The sequence below is a fragment of the Gracilinanus agilis genome, chromosome 1 (assembly GCF_016433145.1).
Source record: "Gracilinanus agilis isolate LMUSP501 chromosome 1, AgileGrace, whole genome shotgun sequence".
NCBI lineage: Eukaryota > Metazoa > Chordata > Mammalia > Didelphimorphia > Didelphidae > Gracilinanus > Gracilinanus agilis.
Window position 1 is genome coordinate 374534825 of NC_058130.1, and position 15910 is coordinate 374550734.

The 15910-nt window shown below is 37.0% G+C and overlaps 1 protein-coding gene across 1 annotated transcript in view; it reads right to left on the bottom strand.

The window, feature by feature from the left end:
- The window catches only part of GHR (growth hormone receptor), a 33006-nt gene extending 20017 nt beyond the window's left edge, over positions 1 to 12989 (bottom strand). The window contains exons 1-4 of the mRNA XM_044681290.1: positions 12950 to 12989; positions 6786 to 6808; positions 5024 to 5186; positions 1182 to 1402 (exon numbers count right to left, since the gene is read on the bottom strand). Of these exons, the coding sequence (XP_044537225.1) occupies positions 1182 to 1402; positions 5024 to 5186; positions 6786 to 6808; positions 12950 to 12989 (447 nt within the window). The remainder of the gene's footprint in view (positions 1 to 1181; positions 1403 to 5023; positions 5187 to 6785; positions 6809 to 12949) is intronic.
- Between the last annotated feature and the right edge of the window lie 2921 nt (positions 12990 to 15910).

Consider the following 15910-nt stretch of genomic DNA (forward strand, 5'->3'; position numbering starts at 1 on the left):
CTTCTTCTTCTTCTTCTTCTTCTTCTTCTTCTTCTTCTTCTTCTTCTTCTTCTTCTTCTTCTTCTTCTTCTTCTTCTTCTTCTCCTCCCATTCCCTCTTCCTCTTTCCCTTTCCTTTCCCCTTCCTCTTCCTCTTCTTCTTCCTTTTCTTCCTCCTCCTTCTCCTCCTGCTTCTTTTTTAAATAAACTCATAGATAGCTTTCCTGGGCTCCCCCACAGACCCCTAACAGAGTCTCATGTACTAGTTCAGCAGCCTGCAACATAAATGAACAGATAGAATGTTTCATCTAGGCAGATGTTTAGAGCTAGGATTCCCAGCATGGGGGATCTCTTCAATTCTCTGCCTCTTACTTGGGGTATCAGAACCTTGTCAAGGAGGATATGGAGAATGGTTGGTAAATAATTGCATTATATTGTTGAATTTAATCTATTCTGATAGAGTAATAAGAAATTCTAAGAGTTTGTCATACATTTGCACATAAAAGTACCATAAGCAGCTTTCAAATTATAATGCTGCATGTTATTACTCACAATGATGAGTTTGGGGGCACTACTTTTAATATTATTATCTCCAAATGTGTTTTAAAAATATATTATTTTAAAAGTAGTGCACCTGGATTCATCATTGTGAGTAATAATAGGCCACATTATCATTTGAAAGCTGCTCATGATACTTTTATGTGCAAATGTATGGCAAACCCTAGAATTTCTTATGTGCAAATGCTTTCTTCTCCTTTCTTATTAAATGGAGGGTATGGACAGGTTTACTGAAAGCCAAGTTACATGAGGATCAAGAAGGATTGGGAACTTCTGGTCCAGGGCCCAGCAGAATTAAGGGGCAGATGTTAATAAATAAAAAGCATATATGGCATTAGTTTAAGGCTAAGATAAGAAGGTAGTCTTAGGAGCATAGATTTTGAGGCAGAAGGGTCATAAAAGATCATTTATTCCAACCTCTTTTTTTTTCAGAGTAGAAAACTCCATCTCAGTGACAGCCTAAATAAACCACACCTGGCTAGCGAGTAGCAAGGCTAGGACTGGAACTCATCACTTCTGATTTTCAGCCCTAGAACTCTTTCCATTGTGGCTTACTGCCTTTCCAGAGAGTCTTTCTTCCCCTTCTCCTGTCAGGAACCAGAATGTTATTGGAAGTGAAAGATGAGTTTGAAGTAAAAGGTATTAAAGCCAAAGTATTTCTTCAAAGATACCATATTGACATCTTACCTTTTTCCATTGGGTATCATTTATTTCTTTGTATTGAAGTTCATATTCCAAAAGAATCCATCCTTTCTGAACATCTGCATTGGGAGGTGGCCCCCATCTCACCTGGATGTCAGCATGGATCCCTGTCAGGCTGGTGTTCAGCAAAGTCCAGTTGAGGCCAATGGGTGGATCTGGTTGTACTGTTCATTTCAATAATGTGTTAATTAGTACAGAGACATCATTTTATAGTAATATAGTATTCACTCCCAATGAACTCTAAGCACTTTCTCTAGTTCTATTGTACATTTGCTGAATCCTTTCAATATTCCCACTTCATAGAAGGGCAGTGTTTTTATTTATCCATGGCTTGCTTCTGTTTCAATTTTGTTGCTGTATAAACCACTTAAAGAAACTTTTAAAAGTTGATCTAAAACTTTTTTTGGAAGATTCATAAAAGCATCTTGAATCTATTAATTCTGACTTTTCTTTAGTTCTGATGATAGTCATATTTTGGTGCTTTGTTGAGGAATTTTGTTTCATCTAAAACAGAATAAAGGTAAGAGAAAGAAAGACCTACAATACCTTAATGATTTGCTAGATCTTGAACCAAGACTAAATAAAATTCTTATAACCCCAGATATAATGAGCCTATGATAGTTGTCATGATTTTCTCTCAGAATAATATGTAGGAAATTCAATTGATCTCTGAAATAGAGAAGATACAATATTTTCTAAAGACTGTCCTCAACCTACTAATCTGTGTAATCAGAGCATTGTTACTGATATACCTGTACATCCTCATCTGTGTTGTTTTGTAATACCCTATTAGGCCACAAAAGTTGTTGGTAGCTTTTTGAGAGATGAAAACCAAAAAAGGATTTAGGAACCATTCTACATCAAATATCCAGTTTGACATTTTGTAGAGAGCTTGATAATTGGTATTTAAAAAAGATTTTTCTAGACCTTGAGTTTCAGAATTTGAAAATTATCACTTGTTAATTTAAAATAGAACTTGCCCTTTTAAAATCTGCTATTGTAGTCTTATCAATGGAAAGAATAGTAAGTTAGATGCATTACCACCTGCCTTGTTCCCGGCCTTTCCATGTGACTTGCAATAATCCTCCTCTCTAAGTTATGTCCCCTTTTTAGAAGAGGAGCTCAGGGAAAGCAGGGACTACCTTGCTTTTTCATTGGTATCACTAGCTTTTAGCACAGCGCTTTACAAACAGTAAGCATTTAATGAATGTTTCTTTATTTCTTCATTACTTCATTCACAAGCCCACAGAAAATGAAACAAATTGGATTTCCAAAATACATCAGAGAGAAAAAAAAAATGACCCGTTTTCAGCGGCCTTTATTTCCTGACTAAAAAGCCAAGGGTCAGAGGAGAAAGTTCTTAACTATGACTTTCTCTTTCATTTGTTTATCAATAAGTCTCTCTATTATGCTGAAGTGAAGGATGTAGTCTATTATTTTGCACTTTTCCATGACATGGACATACTACTGCTGGACTATACTTTTTGAAGACAGAAAGCTAGAATCTAGTGGCTACATTTCGTATGTTAAACTCTTATTCTATGTCTACACAACTATTCCTCTAGGAGTGCCTTGCCCATCTCCCTTATCTGTAAAATGAAGATTTTTTATTAAATGACTTCTAAAATCCTTTCTAGGTCTAAAATCTATAGCATCATGATACAAGGGAATGAGATGTTCAGTACAAGGGAATTTCCCAGATAACTGAAGCTTACCCTTTGAACCCTTCCCATTAAAAAAAAATTAATCAATCTCAATGGAAACTTTTCCAAACTATATTACATACTTCCCAGCTCCCCCAAAGGCTACTGACCATAATATAACTTTTCTTGATGATTTAAATGTACTATTCTGAACACAAATTGATGCTACATATGCCCTTATTCTCTCTTACCAATAAAATGTGGAGGTTGGGGTAGATGTTTTCTAAGGTCTCTTCTAGATCTGACAATCTGTGATTCTACTGTGCAATAAAACAATGATGCCTTCAAAGCCTCTTTGTCCTTACAACAAATCATACATAGATGATCATATTTTAAAAATTGTTACATATGACTTCCATGTAAAGGCTGAACTGCTTCTTGTTATTAGCTTCTTGTTGCTGTCTCTGTAGTAGTTATCAATCTCCTGAAATTGGGAACCTAAACACAATCGCTAAACTTTTGTTCAAATTGTTGGTGAAGTTGTGAAGTAATCATTCTGGAGAACAAGTTTGAACTATGCCCAAAGGGCTAAAAAAATCTGTGCATACCCTTTGATGTAGCAATACCACTACTATTTAATATAGGTCTGTTTCCCTAAGAGAACAAAGATAAGGGAAAAGAACTTACATTGACAAAAATATTTATAGCAGCTCTTTTTGTGGTGGCAAAGAATTGGAAATTGAGTGCCTATCAACTGTGGAATGGCTAAACAAGTTGTGGTAATGATCGTGGTAGGATACTATTGTGCTATAAGAAATGATGGGCAAGATGTTTTCAGAAAAAACTGGGAAGTGAGGTGAGCAGATCCAAGAGATCATTTTACACAGAATATCAAGATTGTTTGATGATCAACTGTGAATGACTTAGCTGTTCTGATCAATATATTGATCTAAGGTAATTCTGAAAGACTTAAGGTGAAAAATGCTATCCACCCCAGAGAAAGAACTGATGGAGTCTGATGCACATTGAAACACATTTTTTAAAAAACTTTCTTTATTTTTCTTATTGTTATTTTTGGTCTTCATTTTCTTTTGCAACATGGCTAATATGGAAATGATGCACATATAACATCTATATCCAATTGCCTGCCTTCTTGAAAAGGGACCCTCAGGAGAAGGGGAGGGAGAAAAATTAGAATTCCACATTTAAAAAAAAAGTTTTAATAATTTACATGTAAATGACAAAAAAAGAGAACAGAAAAAATAAAGCCTTAAGCAAAATAAGGGCAAAATCTCTATTTGAACAACTGGAAGGTTTTCTGTAAAGTGCGCAAACCTCAGTGTGTACACTTTGAAGTCTGCTAGGGCTATTCAGAAGCCCCTTTCTCCAGGGTTACTAGATAAGTGAATACCAGATAAAAATAATAACAGTAATAATAATAGCTGACATTTATCTAATGCTTTAATGTTTGTAAAACACTACATATGTTAACTTACTTGATCCTCACAACAACCCTGGGAGATAAATCATGTTTTTTAAAAAACGCCTTTTTTTTGTTGTTGTTGTTCATGCCATGCCAAATAATCATCTTGAGTTAGTTTTTTTCACTTAATTGGCCAAAGTGATTGGTTGTCTTGATATTATGTAAACATGTCTTTAAGCTCATCTTGGCTTTTCCCTGGATGAGAACATAAAACTTTGGAAAGGCTTTGTGATATTGTCTATAATAAACAAAATCAGCCTTTAGTTCCATCTTCCATAAAAACAGTACCAAAGCTAATACATTTCATTTGATATAGATTATACTATAAGAGCAATGAATCATCGGGCTCAGGGATCTCAAGAGTTCATCTGCTCCATCTTGTTGCTACAATCTCTCTACAGCCCTTTCTCTTCCTATTCTCTATAAGGAAACTTTGTCCCTCCTATCCCCTTCCGCAACCCCCTTTCCTCTCATTCTCTCGTTAGGAAGAGATGCTGGCTGCCAATTCTGCAAAATAACTCTCCACATGTTTATAAAATGCTGTTGCTAGTTTTTTCTCAGTCACGTTCAAGATATATTTCTATTTAATCATTTCAGGGAGTCAGGCTCCAGTTCACTTAGTCAAACCATGTCAAGCAAAACACAAACCTGAGATTTACCTATTTCATCAACAGTGAAACACCTTTTCTCCAACTCATGACTAATATTTCTCAGCTTGATACAATAGGGTGTCCAAATGGAGGTATATGATGAATTGAAATAACAGCTGTTTTCTCCAGCAGAGACATAATCGGGGCATTCTTTCCATTCTTCGTCAGTCCTGAAATGAAGAGAAGAAAGGGTGAATTGTTTCAGCGGTCGTGTTGTGACTAAAGTAGAAGTGGGATGCGTGATGGGTCAGATGAGACTGTGTCCATTCTAACTTAAATGACATATGGTGAAGAGCTCTAAGATTGCATAGTTCAAGTGGTGTCTGGGACTTCAAGAAGTCATTTAACACATTCTTTTGCCTTAGGGTGATCTCTAAAACAAGCCCAATGAGACAAGGCTAGTGTGTCATCTTTAAAAGTTACTAGAGCTGGAGATTCATGACCTCACTTGATAATAAACTAGAGTGCTTAATTTTTTAAAAACACTTACCTTCTTAGAATTATTAGCAAGTATGGGTCCTAAGGCAAGAGCAGTAAGAGCTAAGCAATTGGGATTAAATGACTTGCCCAGGGTCACACAACTAGAAAACATCTGAGGCCACATTTAAACTCAGACCTGGCACTCTATCCACTATGCTACCTAGCTGCCTAATTTTTATTTGAAACTTCTTCCTTACACGCCACCTAAATAGCTCAGGACAAGTCTTATACAAATTGAATTCAGTTGCCCCATATTTACTTTGTAAATTACATAGCTAGTAAGTGTCTGAGGTAGGATTTGTCACGTTTTTTCTAATTCCAAGTCCAAGTCCATCACTCTGTCCCCTACTTTGATAGACTGTCAACTCTTTGGGTAGGGACTGTTTGAACTTTGTCTTTTTATCCCTGCCTCCAAGTAGACTAGCTGTCCCATAGTAGGTGCTTAAGATTTCCTAATTGAGGAGTTAGTCCTCTCCCCAGAAGAGCTGGAGAATGCCTAGTCACCATCCTCTCTAAATAAACTTTTAAATCCACAAAGACCATCTGTCATGCCTCTCTCTAAATTAAGTCATCTCAATTACGGCAGAATCTCAGTAGTGTTGTTCCTAACTTTTTGTGATTACACTGATTTTGTGCTGAATGTTTCCCAATTTTTTAAATCTTTCTTTAATAAGAGAATCCAAAAATGAGCCACAACACTAAAGAATCGGCCTGAGCCACTCATGAAGATAATGGAGAATTCCCTTAAAATTCTTACAATTTGGACCAGACTTGCCTCTAGAGTGCCATAGGTTTTTAATAAGTCCCACAATACTTGCTGCTAGGTAGCGTGGTACCTAGATTCGAGGAAGGGAAATGTCTTTGCCTTCCCTGTTATTTAAAAAGACTTGAAACTGGAGAGGGGACATATATTGGGAAATGATTTCAGCATCAATTAAAAAAGACTTGAGACTCATAAGCAGGGCTGAAACCAAGGATTGGCAAGGTAGCTATCAGCCTTGTATGATAGCATACATATACATATATGCACATATGCACACACAGTGCACCCCCCCCCCCCATCCATAGTTTCCGTGGTTTCAGTTATCCCTAGTCAACCTTGAATTCTAGGGGAAGGAAGGAGGTGGGGAGGTTTCAGCCATCCATGGTAGTTCTTGGAATTTATTCCCTATGGATACTGGAATCCAATTGTACATAATAGCAAGTGCATGTGGGGCTGTTGGCCAGTACAAGAAGGTATCCTTTATATATTTTTAATAGAGGCATATTTCAAAAGGGCATTTTTTATCTTTTTTTTAAACATCACTTTTATTTCTGAATATGTAATCCTCCCTTTCCCATATTATAACTACTTAAAAGATTTTTTTTTGGTCTTTTTTCCCTTTCCAAACACAGTGTCAAAGGTGGAATTCAAAACCAGGTCTACAGACATTCTGAATAAATTTATTTATGCTGGGAACACTTTTCTCTGTCTACTGTACTTTATGGCCCTACCTTAGATGCACTTAGTTTTGGTGCCAGACAATTGATTTCTTCATTGCACAAAGGCATATATTTTGTGATGATTCACAACTGATAGAGTAACTGTAAGTGTCATGTAAGGCACTATGGTAAATGCTGAGGATACAAGGAGAGGCTAAAACAGTCCTTGCCCTCATGGAAATCACATTCTAATGGGGATTACTATGCAGAATTAGACAAACATTTTTGGACAAGGTCAATGCAGGAATTAATTTTGCTGGATTTGCAAGAGATTTGTTATGAGGGTCTCCCTTAATCCACCACCCCCTCCACTTAAAAATTGTCCAGTTGAGGATAGGCAGTATCCTCAAAAGAGTGATAATAAATGCTGGTAAAAAGAAACAATAAATTCTTTAAAAATTTCTTTAAAACAACAACAAAAATAAAACTTGTGGCTGTCGTTTTGATGTAGCCTTTGATTTTGGCCTTTGATCATTGTTCTTTTGAGAGTGGGAGGCAGGCCCCGAGGACCACGTGGCTGTTGGGTGTTCAAGGGCAATGGTTAAGTTAGTTAGTTTAGCCCCTAGCCCCATTCCTGCCTACCCCTAGACTTAGAAAATGGTAGGAGTAGATGTGGCTCAGTGGACAAAGGGCCAGTCCTGGAGCCAGGTTCAAATCTGTTTTCAGATATTTCCAATCTGGATGACAATGGGCAAGTCATTTAACCCCCTTTGCCTAGCCCTTTACTGCTCTTCTGCCTTGGAACCAATACTCAAAATCAATTCTAAGACAGAAGTTAGTTTTTTTTTCTCTTTTAAAGAAAAGGGTGGCTTCTTTGATTATCCCCCCCCCCCCACAAGAGTACTATCAGACAATTTATAATAGAATGGAGACTCCAGAAATAATTATTTGATTATGCATTTTATTAGCTTTTGGACAATACAACTATAGAGCTAATAGAGTTATATTATTTATCTTATACCACATAAGAAGTGGCATAAAAGGGTCATGAAGGATCCATTCCAAAAGAGGTATAATAAATGGATAGTGAGGTGCTCCCCTGGTAGATCTCAGGAGCTCCTCCAGTGGGTTGGAAGATGGGCAGAAATCACTGAAGATAAGAGAGCATAGGTAGGCTGTGATTTGTCAATAGGGAAAGTACCCACATCAGTAAAGGTATGGATCCATAGATTTTTTTTTTTTGCTCTGATTCTTTTTGCCTCAATAGAGGATTGCCAGAGACAAAACACATGAACCCTGCAATTTAAAAAGATTCCTTTGACCCTAGGATTATAGAAGACATTTTTCTTCCCTCATAATGTAAATAATCATGTACAGTTAATTTTAGGATAAAAAAAAGAAAAGGAAAACAAGAAAATCAGCTGAATTGAATCCATGTGCTTGAATGGCAGTTTCCTTGTCCCCATAACTTATCCACAAACAGCTGGTTAATTATTTTTTATAGTTAAATAAATGGGAATATATATTAAAAAATTTTTTAAACTCCCAAATCACTAGGTTTTTATGGACACATGGAGGTCATTGGGTAAATTTTAGAGAAGAATATACATTTGTTTTAATAGTATATTACAATATTCTCCATACTGTTATGAATATGAATAATCTCTCACAGGACAGAAACATGCCTCAGGCGGGAGGAAACCCAAACTACATTTGCTACAGAGAAGATGAAGGTCAGTGCTTTAGGGAGTGTTGCTTCCCTGGCCTGGGGCCATGGGGCTCTGTGATCCTCTGTACCAGTGTACATGAAAAGAATTGGGACCTAGCCTTAGTTTAAGGACATTTATACTTCAGAGGCTTGGCTCAGAAAGTATTAGGCTCAGGACTAGCCTTATGCAATAGCAGAAGTTCACCTATGTCAAATGATGTGAGGAGTCAATAAAAAGACTTCTCTTTGGCCTCTCTGACAAAAATTGTCTTCTCATGAACTCTTCCACCATCAGAATAATCCTCTTAGGTTCATTTATTCATGGTTTTCCTCAACGGACATTTATTGAGTGTCACAAGTACTACAAAGGACAGAAAGATGATAGCAACACAATTTCTTCTCTCAGGACACCTCAGGGAGGGTGCAGAGTTCTTCTGGGCTCTTGCTATTGCTGGCCATCCTTTCACTGAATCCCTTTCATTTGCCACAGCAACAATTCCAAAGCCTTTTTCAAGAACCTGACTGTGTACTTGTGACTGCCCTCTTCTTCCCTCCCCATATTTAGTAATAATAATAACAATAATCTAGTATTTTGTTGAGATTAGCCATCTGACAGAAGCCCCTTCAGTTTTCCTCTATGTTCCTCAATAAAATTTCTGATTATCACCATCCATGTTCTCCTTCTCCCTCTTCCATCTTTCATAGATGAAGAGAAGAGATTCCTGTTCCTTGGCAAAGATGCCTTTGACCCCATGTTTTCCCTCCTCTTGCAGGGCTTTGCTCTAGACATGATTCTCTTCCTCTTATGTATCTTCAACCTTTTTCTCCTGGATCCTACTCATATACTTGCAAACATGCTAGGGACTCCCCAGTCCTAAAAAAAAAAAAGCCTTTCCTTAACCCAATGCATCGAGTTACCTCCTCCCAACTTTTCTCCTCCTTCCCTTTACTGCTAAATTTCTTTAAAAATTTGTCTCCATTGTAACTCTGCCCCCTCTTTCCTCCTTTCCCCCTTTACATTCTCTTTTCAAGTTCTTGCAAACTGAAAGTCCTCTCTGAATATTTCCCAATGATCTCCTAATCGGTAGTCAATAGCCTTCCCCTTCCTCCAGTTCTCATCTGTAGTATTGGATATTAGTCTAATTCTTATTGAATGACTCTACTTTCAAGACATTGCGGGCATCCACACCTACCTGGTCCATCAGGGCAGCCTGGAAAAAGATGGGTTGGAAATCCTTAATACATTGCCACCATCAAAAAGACTTAACAGTATACACTTTACCAAGGGTGTGTTGGGGCAGCTTGAACTGGCTTACCAGAGCTGATTGTTAAAATTTTAGTGTATTTACACCTTGTAAATTGGCAAAAGCTATAAATCAGTTCTTAATTTATTGTTTTGCGGATTGTCCAGACTTAAGAAAGTGAGGGAAAATTTTTTTAATGATGCAGATTAAACTTAAAAGGGTATCCTCTTCACAATTTTCCCCACAGAGAGTTGGTTGTTCAACATTTTCCAGTATACCTCTAAACACTATTCATGGTGGGTCAGTAAAATTCACATTAAAGAGACATCTTTTTAAATCCACATGAACAAAAAGTTACATTTTACTTTACATCATCTGGCTCTTCTTCAGGACTGCTAGCAAAAATGCAGGTGAGAAACCAAAAGAAGATATGAAATAGAGCTTCTCTGGAGTATATATACCAATCAGAATCTCTGGACAAATGAAGGAGTTCAATTATCAGGGCCTCCTCAACTTTTTTCTTTTCTGCTGATATAAGAACTGGTAGAGAAGAGGTGGTAGGTGAGGCCTATAGGAGAGGCCAGAAAAAGCAAGGAATGGTGAGAGGGCATAAATGTAGCCTAGAAAATAACAAGCTTCCTCCTCCCTTCCAAAGTTTTTACACAGAATAAAAATAATAAAATATTGATGTTTTAGTTTTATTGCTTTCAATTATAGCTGGTGAGTTCTGATTTTACTACCTTTTCCAACTCAACAAAACAACAGGGAACCTAAAGCAGCAACAACAAAACTACTCTGAGGAAAATAAGTCATTTAATGGGAAGGAGTTGGCTTTTTGTTTATACATGGCAGTTGGAACAATGCATTTTACTAAGAATAATGCATTTTGCTTAGCGCAAAGGCAATATACTTGCTTCTTTCAAAAGAAGAATATTTCCATGCAAGAAGTTTCTGATCCAACCATTCTGGGGAGCAACATGGAACTGATCCCAAAGGGTTATAAAGCTGTGTATGCCCTTTGACCCAGTAATACTACTACTAGGTCTGTATTCCAAAGAGATCAAAGGAAAAGGACCAAATATACAAAGAAGTTCATCGAAACTTTTTGTGGTGGCAAAGAATTGAAAATTGAGGTGATACCTATCAGTTGGGGAATGGCTAAACAAGTTGTGTTATGTGATTGTGATAGAATACTATTGTGCTCTAAGAAATGATGACAGAATGCTTTCAGAAAAACCCAGATAAACTTAAATGAAGTGATATAAAATGAAATGAGAAGAACCAGGAAAGGAAAACACTGTACACAGTAACAGAAATATTGTATGTTGATCAACTATGAACGACAGCTACTGTGACTGATACAATGATACAAGACAATTCTGAAGGACTTATAATGAAAAATGCTTTCCAACCTTCAGAGAAAGAACCAATGCAGTCTGAATGAGGCATGATTTTTTAGTTTCTTTATTTTTCTTGTTTTCTTTTGCAACATGGCTTAGAAGGAAATGTGTTCTATGTCAGTGGTTCCCAAACTTTTTTGGTCTACTGCCCCCTTTCCAGAAAAAATATTACTTAGTGTCCCCTGGAAATTAATTAAAAAATTTTTTTAATAGCAATTAATAGGAAAGATATATGTATTAATGTTTCTACCTTTTTCGTAAAATATAGTAAAGAAAGGTATAAATTAGAAACATTGAACTTTGAAATTATGAAACTATTTATTGAACTCAGAATAGAATGTAATACAAAAAAAGTTAAAACCTGTGGCCATCACCGCTCCCCTGGATCACTGCAGCACCCACCAGGGGATGATGGCGCCCACTTTGGGAATCACTGTTCTATGTGATTTCATAGGTAAAAATGGATATCACATTTTTTTGTGTTCACAATGGGTCATGGAAGGGTAGGAGGGAAGGAGAGAATTTGGAATTCAGAAAAAAAAATAGATGTGAAATAAATAATTTTTTTTAAAAAGGAGTTTTACCTAGTTTTGGGATGCCAAAGAATGCCTCTTTTTGCCACCAAAGCTTAGGCAATTCAACATGTCAAATGCTGGCTTGAGCCTAGGAACCACAGGAAAATTTTAACAAAAATGTTTTTACCTAATTAGCAAGCACACATGAACTAATAAGCCATTAGTTCCTAACCACTTGGCTACCACTATCTTAGTGTTGCCAGTAAGCTTGGATCAATTAGTAATTGTAATTAAAGCTAAACATAATTAGTGTTTTTCCCTCAGGCCAATGGCCCTCCTACTTTATCTTTATTTAATTATTTATTTTTACAGCTGCTTGGACAAACTACTGCTCTGAGCAGAAAATTTTTACATGATCTGACAACTGTGCAACACCAGAAGTTTATTTTGTGTATATAATATGAATATTTCCAATGAAAATGGGAAACCTGCATGTTTTTGAAAATTAATCAAATGGTTCAATAAATTTTGGTCTACTTTTATCAGAATGTTCCCATCATTAGTGACTATTTATAGGGTTGCTTTTCCTTTCCTTTTTTGATATCATTTTGTATCAGACTTTAAGATCATCTCACATAACTTAATGGATTCTACTGCTAGATGACTCCAGTAGAAGCAATAAATAGCTCTAGCCAGTCATTGATGGCTTTCTTATCCCTTTGAAAATAAGGACACATCGTTTTCATTCCTAATGAGGACCACTAGCTGGTCAAGATCCTATAATCTTACCGGATCAATCCAAAGGCATTTGACAAACCAACTAAAAGACAAAAAGCCTCATGAGAGGAAAGCAAAAATAACAGTCTAAATTGTGACAGAACCAGTAGTGTTTTAAAAAGAACATTTCAGTGGGGCGTCTTCTCAGTCATTGCCAAGATTGCACCCATGACACTTAGCCATAGGTCCATATTTTCATCAGTGTAAAAACTTCCCAGTGAGGAAACTCAGATACCAAGTCAGATCAGATTACAGATTTGGAGAGTTGCCTGAAGGCGTTTCAGAGTTAAGGACTAGCCCTCCCTCCGTAAGTGACACACCACCAGTCTGGGTCAGAGGCGAAACTTAATGGAGGTCTTCCTATGTGAGGCTGGCTCTGCTCGCCCTACCGCTGAGCATCATTGAGGCATCTCTGCTGCGGAGCATCATCGCTGCACGTCGGCGGCTTGCACACACAAGGACAGAGAGGCACGGGGCTTGCTGCTGAGAAACTTAGACAACCTTGCCTGAAAGCTTATGGCACGGTGCTGAATTTGCCACTGACATTTCTCGGGTGCAGAGTAAAAACCACGACAGGGAGCAGTTTTACAGGCTAATTTGGCCACCGAAGATTTGGAGTTTGAAAATACAAGAATGGCACATTTAAATGTTAGATTATGGTATCCAGAGGAATAGAAAAACCCTAGGGGAAAGGGGAAATGAGGGAAATCTGGGAGGTTAAAGAGAGGAAATTAAGGTAATATTTATACAGCACCTACTATGTGCCAGGCACTGGGCTAAGCTGTTTACTGATTTTATGTCTTGATTTAATCCTATAGGTAATAACAATAATAACAACTAACATTTATATAGCACTTACTTTGTACCAGGCATTCTGCTAAGCTGTTTGTAAATATCATACCTTGATTTTATCTTCACAATGACTTTAGGAGGTATGTTCTATTATTATCCTGATTTTACAGGTGTGGAAACTAAAGCAAAGGGTTAAGTGACTTGCCCAGGGTCACATAGCTAGTAAATGGGTGAGGCTAGATTTGAATTCAGGTCTTCCTGACTTTAGGCTGGTGCTCTGTCCACTGAAGCATCTTAATCCCCCCTCCCCCATAAAAGCATACATGTTTTGCAGCTGTACATTAAGTGTTTTAAAGAAAAACTATAGTTATATTATTAAATATATTAAATATAATGATATAGCCTTATTAAAATGTTTCTCATAAAGAGTGCTGGAATAGGGTTTTGAGTCAGATTGTTTTGAAATAGTTTCTTGCTATAGGTCCTCTGACAGTGAACAAGTAACAGGATGAATTTTCCCTCTGTTTATTTCAATGTTGATGATTTCAGCTTGTTTAGTTGTTGAAATAAAATCTATTTTATATATACTTCTATTTTATATTTTATTTATATATTTATATATAATACATAAAATGAAATGCATATTTACATATACCATAAAATTAAAAATACATAATATAGAAATATTAAAATATACTATATATGTATATATATAAAATATATGAAAATAAAAAAAATAAAACCCAGGAACTCTAAGGCTTTGGGTCCAGCCCCTCTTTGCCCTCTTACTGCTCTCCTGACTATTTAATTTATTTACTTATTTTATTCAGATGCTTTGAATCACTAAAATTGAAACCAATGGATCTATATATTTTTAAAAGATTGTTTTTGTTTTTTTTTTTTCTGTTTTCGTAGTGCTCTGGAGCCTGGCTTTATGGTTTTTAAATCTGCCTCTTACCTGAGGCTCAGGGGATGGGAAGGGAAAGAGAAGGTAACAAGTATTTATTGAATATCTATCATATGCCAGGCACTGTGCTAAGCACTTTACAGACATTATTGTATTTTGTTGTCACTATAATTCTGTATGTGCTATTATCATCCCCATTTTGCAGATGAGGAAATTGAAGCAGACAGAAGATAAGTGATTTGCTCAAGGTCACAAAGCTAGGAAGTATTTAAGATTGGATTTGAACTTTGGTCATCCTGATCCTTGGCCCAGTGTACCACCTAACTGAGGCAATAACTACATTATCTTCCAATATAAACAAATATATGCCACAGTGAAAATGGTGCAGAACCCTGGGCCTCAGTTTTCTCATCTGTGAAGTGTTAAAGATGGCCTAGCAGACCTTTAAGGCTGCTTCCAACTCCATAAATATCATTCTCTTAGTGAGTGATAGGAAGCCTGGTCAAACTATCCCCTGGAGTAGATCCCCGCCAATCTGATATGCCATTAAAAATGTGCTGTATGTGTTTCAGCAGGTGGCTTTATACTGTTGGGTCAATAGCCATTCTTTGGGGAAACCACTTGAAAAGTCCTCTATTTATAAATTGCTACATATTGTAAACCTAATTGCTGGTCCAGTCATGGTATCTCCCCCAAATTCCGATCTCCCAAACCCAAATGGAGAAAAAAATATTTATTTAAAACAAGTCACTGGATATTCCATTTCCTTATTTTTCAGAATGTATTATCATGTGGCATACTCTGACTGACTTGGGGAAGGCTTCATTACCCACAGCCAGAGTTCCAAAACTTTTTCCTTTCTTTGAATCAAAGGAAGAGAGGTCTCTAACCTAATCACCACTTTCTAGGAGAAGGATTCCTTAATCCCTTAATTAGTGCCCTCCCCTCCCCTAAGTAATCTTTAATTCACTTTATTTATATTCATATATAGACATGTTGTCTCTACTGATAAAATGTAAGCTCTTTGAAGGCAGGAACTATTTCCTTCCTCCCTCCCCCCCCCCTTTTTATCGCCAACATTTAGCATAGTGCCTTGAACAAAGTAGGTGCTTAATAAAGATTTATTGAATCCCATCCTGGAAGAAGTCTCATTATTTGCCATTATGGGACTATTGAAAGGACCCTTAATAGATCTCCCTGTCTCTTCTTTCTTCCCTTTTCAATCCATTAAAAAACCAAACCAAATCCTTACTTTCTATCTTAGTAACAATTTTAAGACAGAAGGCCATTAATGGCTAGGGGCTAGGCAATTGGAATTAAGTGACCTGCTCAGTCACACAGATAGGAGATATTTGAGGTCATATCTGAACCCATCTCCAGGCCTGGTGCTTTATCCACTGCCACCTTTTATAAATCATTCTTCACACTAATTCCAGACTGGTCATAGATTTGGCCATGTCAACCCTCCATTCAAAACCCTCCAAAAGATCTTTGTTGTTTATTGGGTAAAGTTCAGCCTCATCTAACACTCTTCCTTTCTACCATTTTCTCATGCCCTTTTCCTCTCCGGACAGTATATTTCACATGGACTGGATTATTTGCCACCTTCCCCACCAATCTCCTCTCTCTCTCTATGTGCCCTATCTGTTCC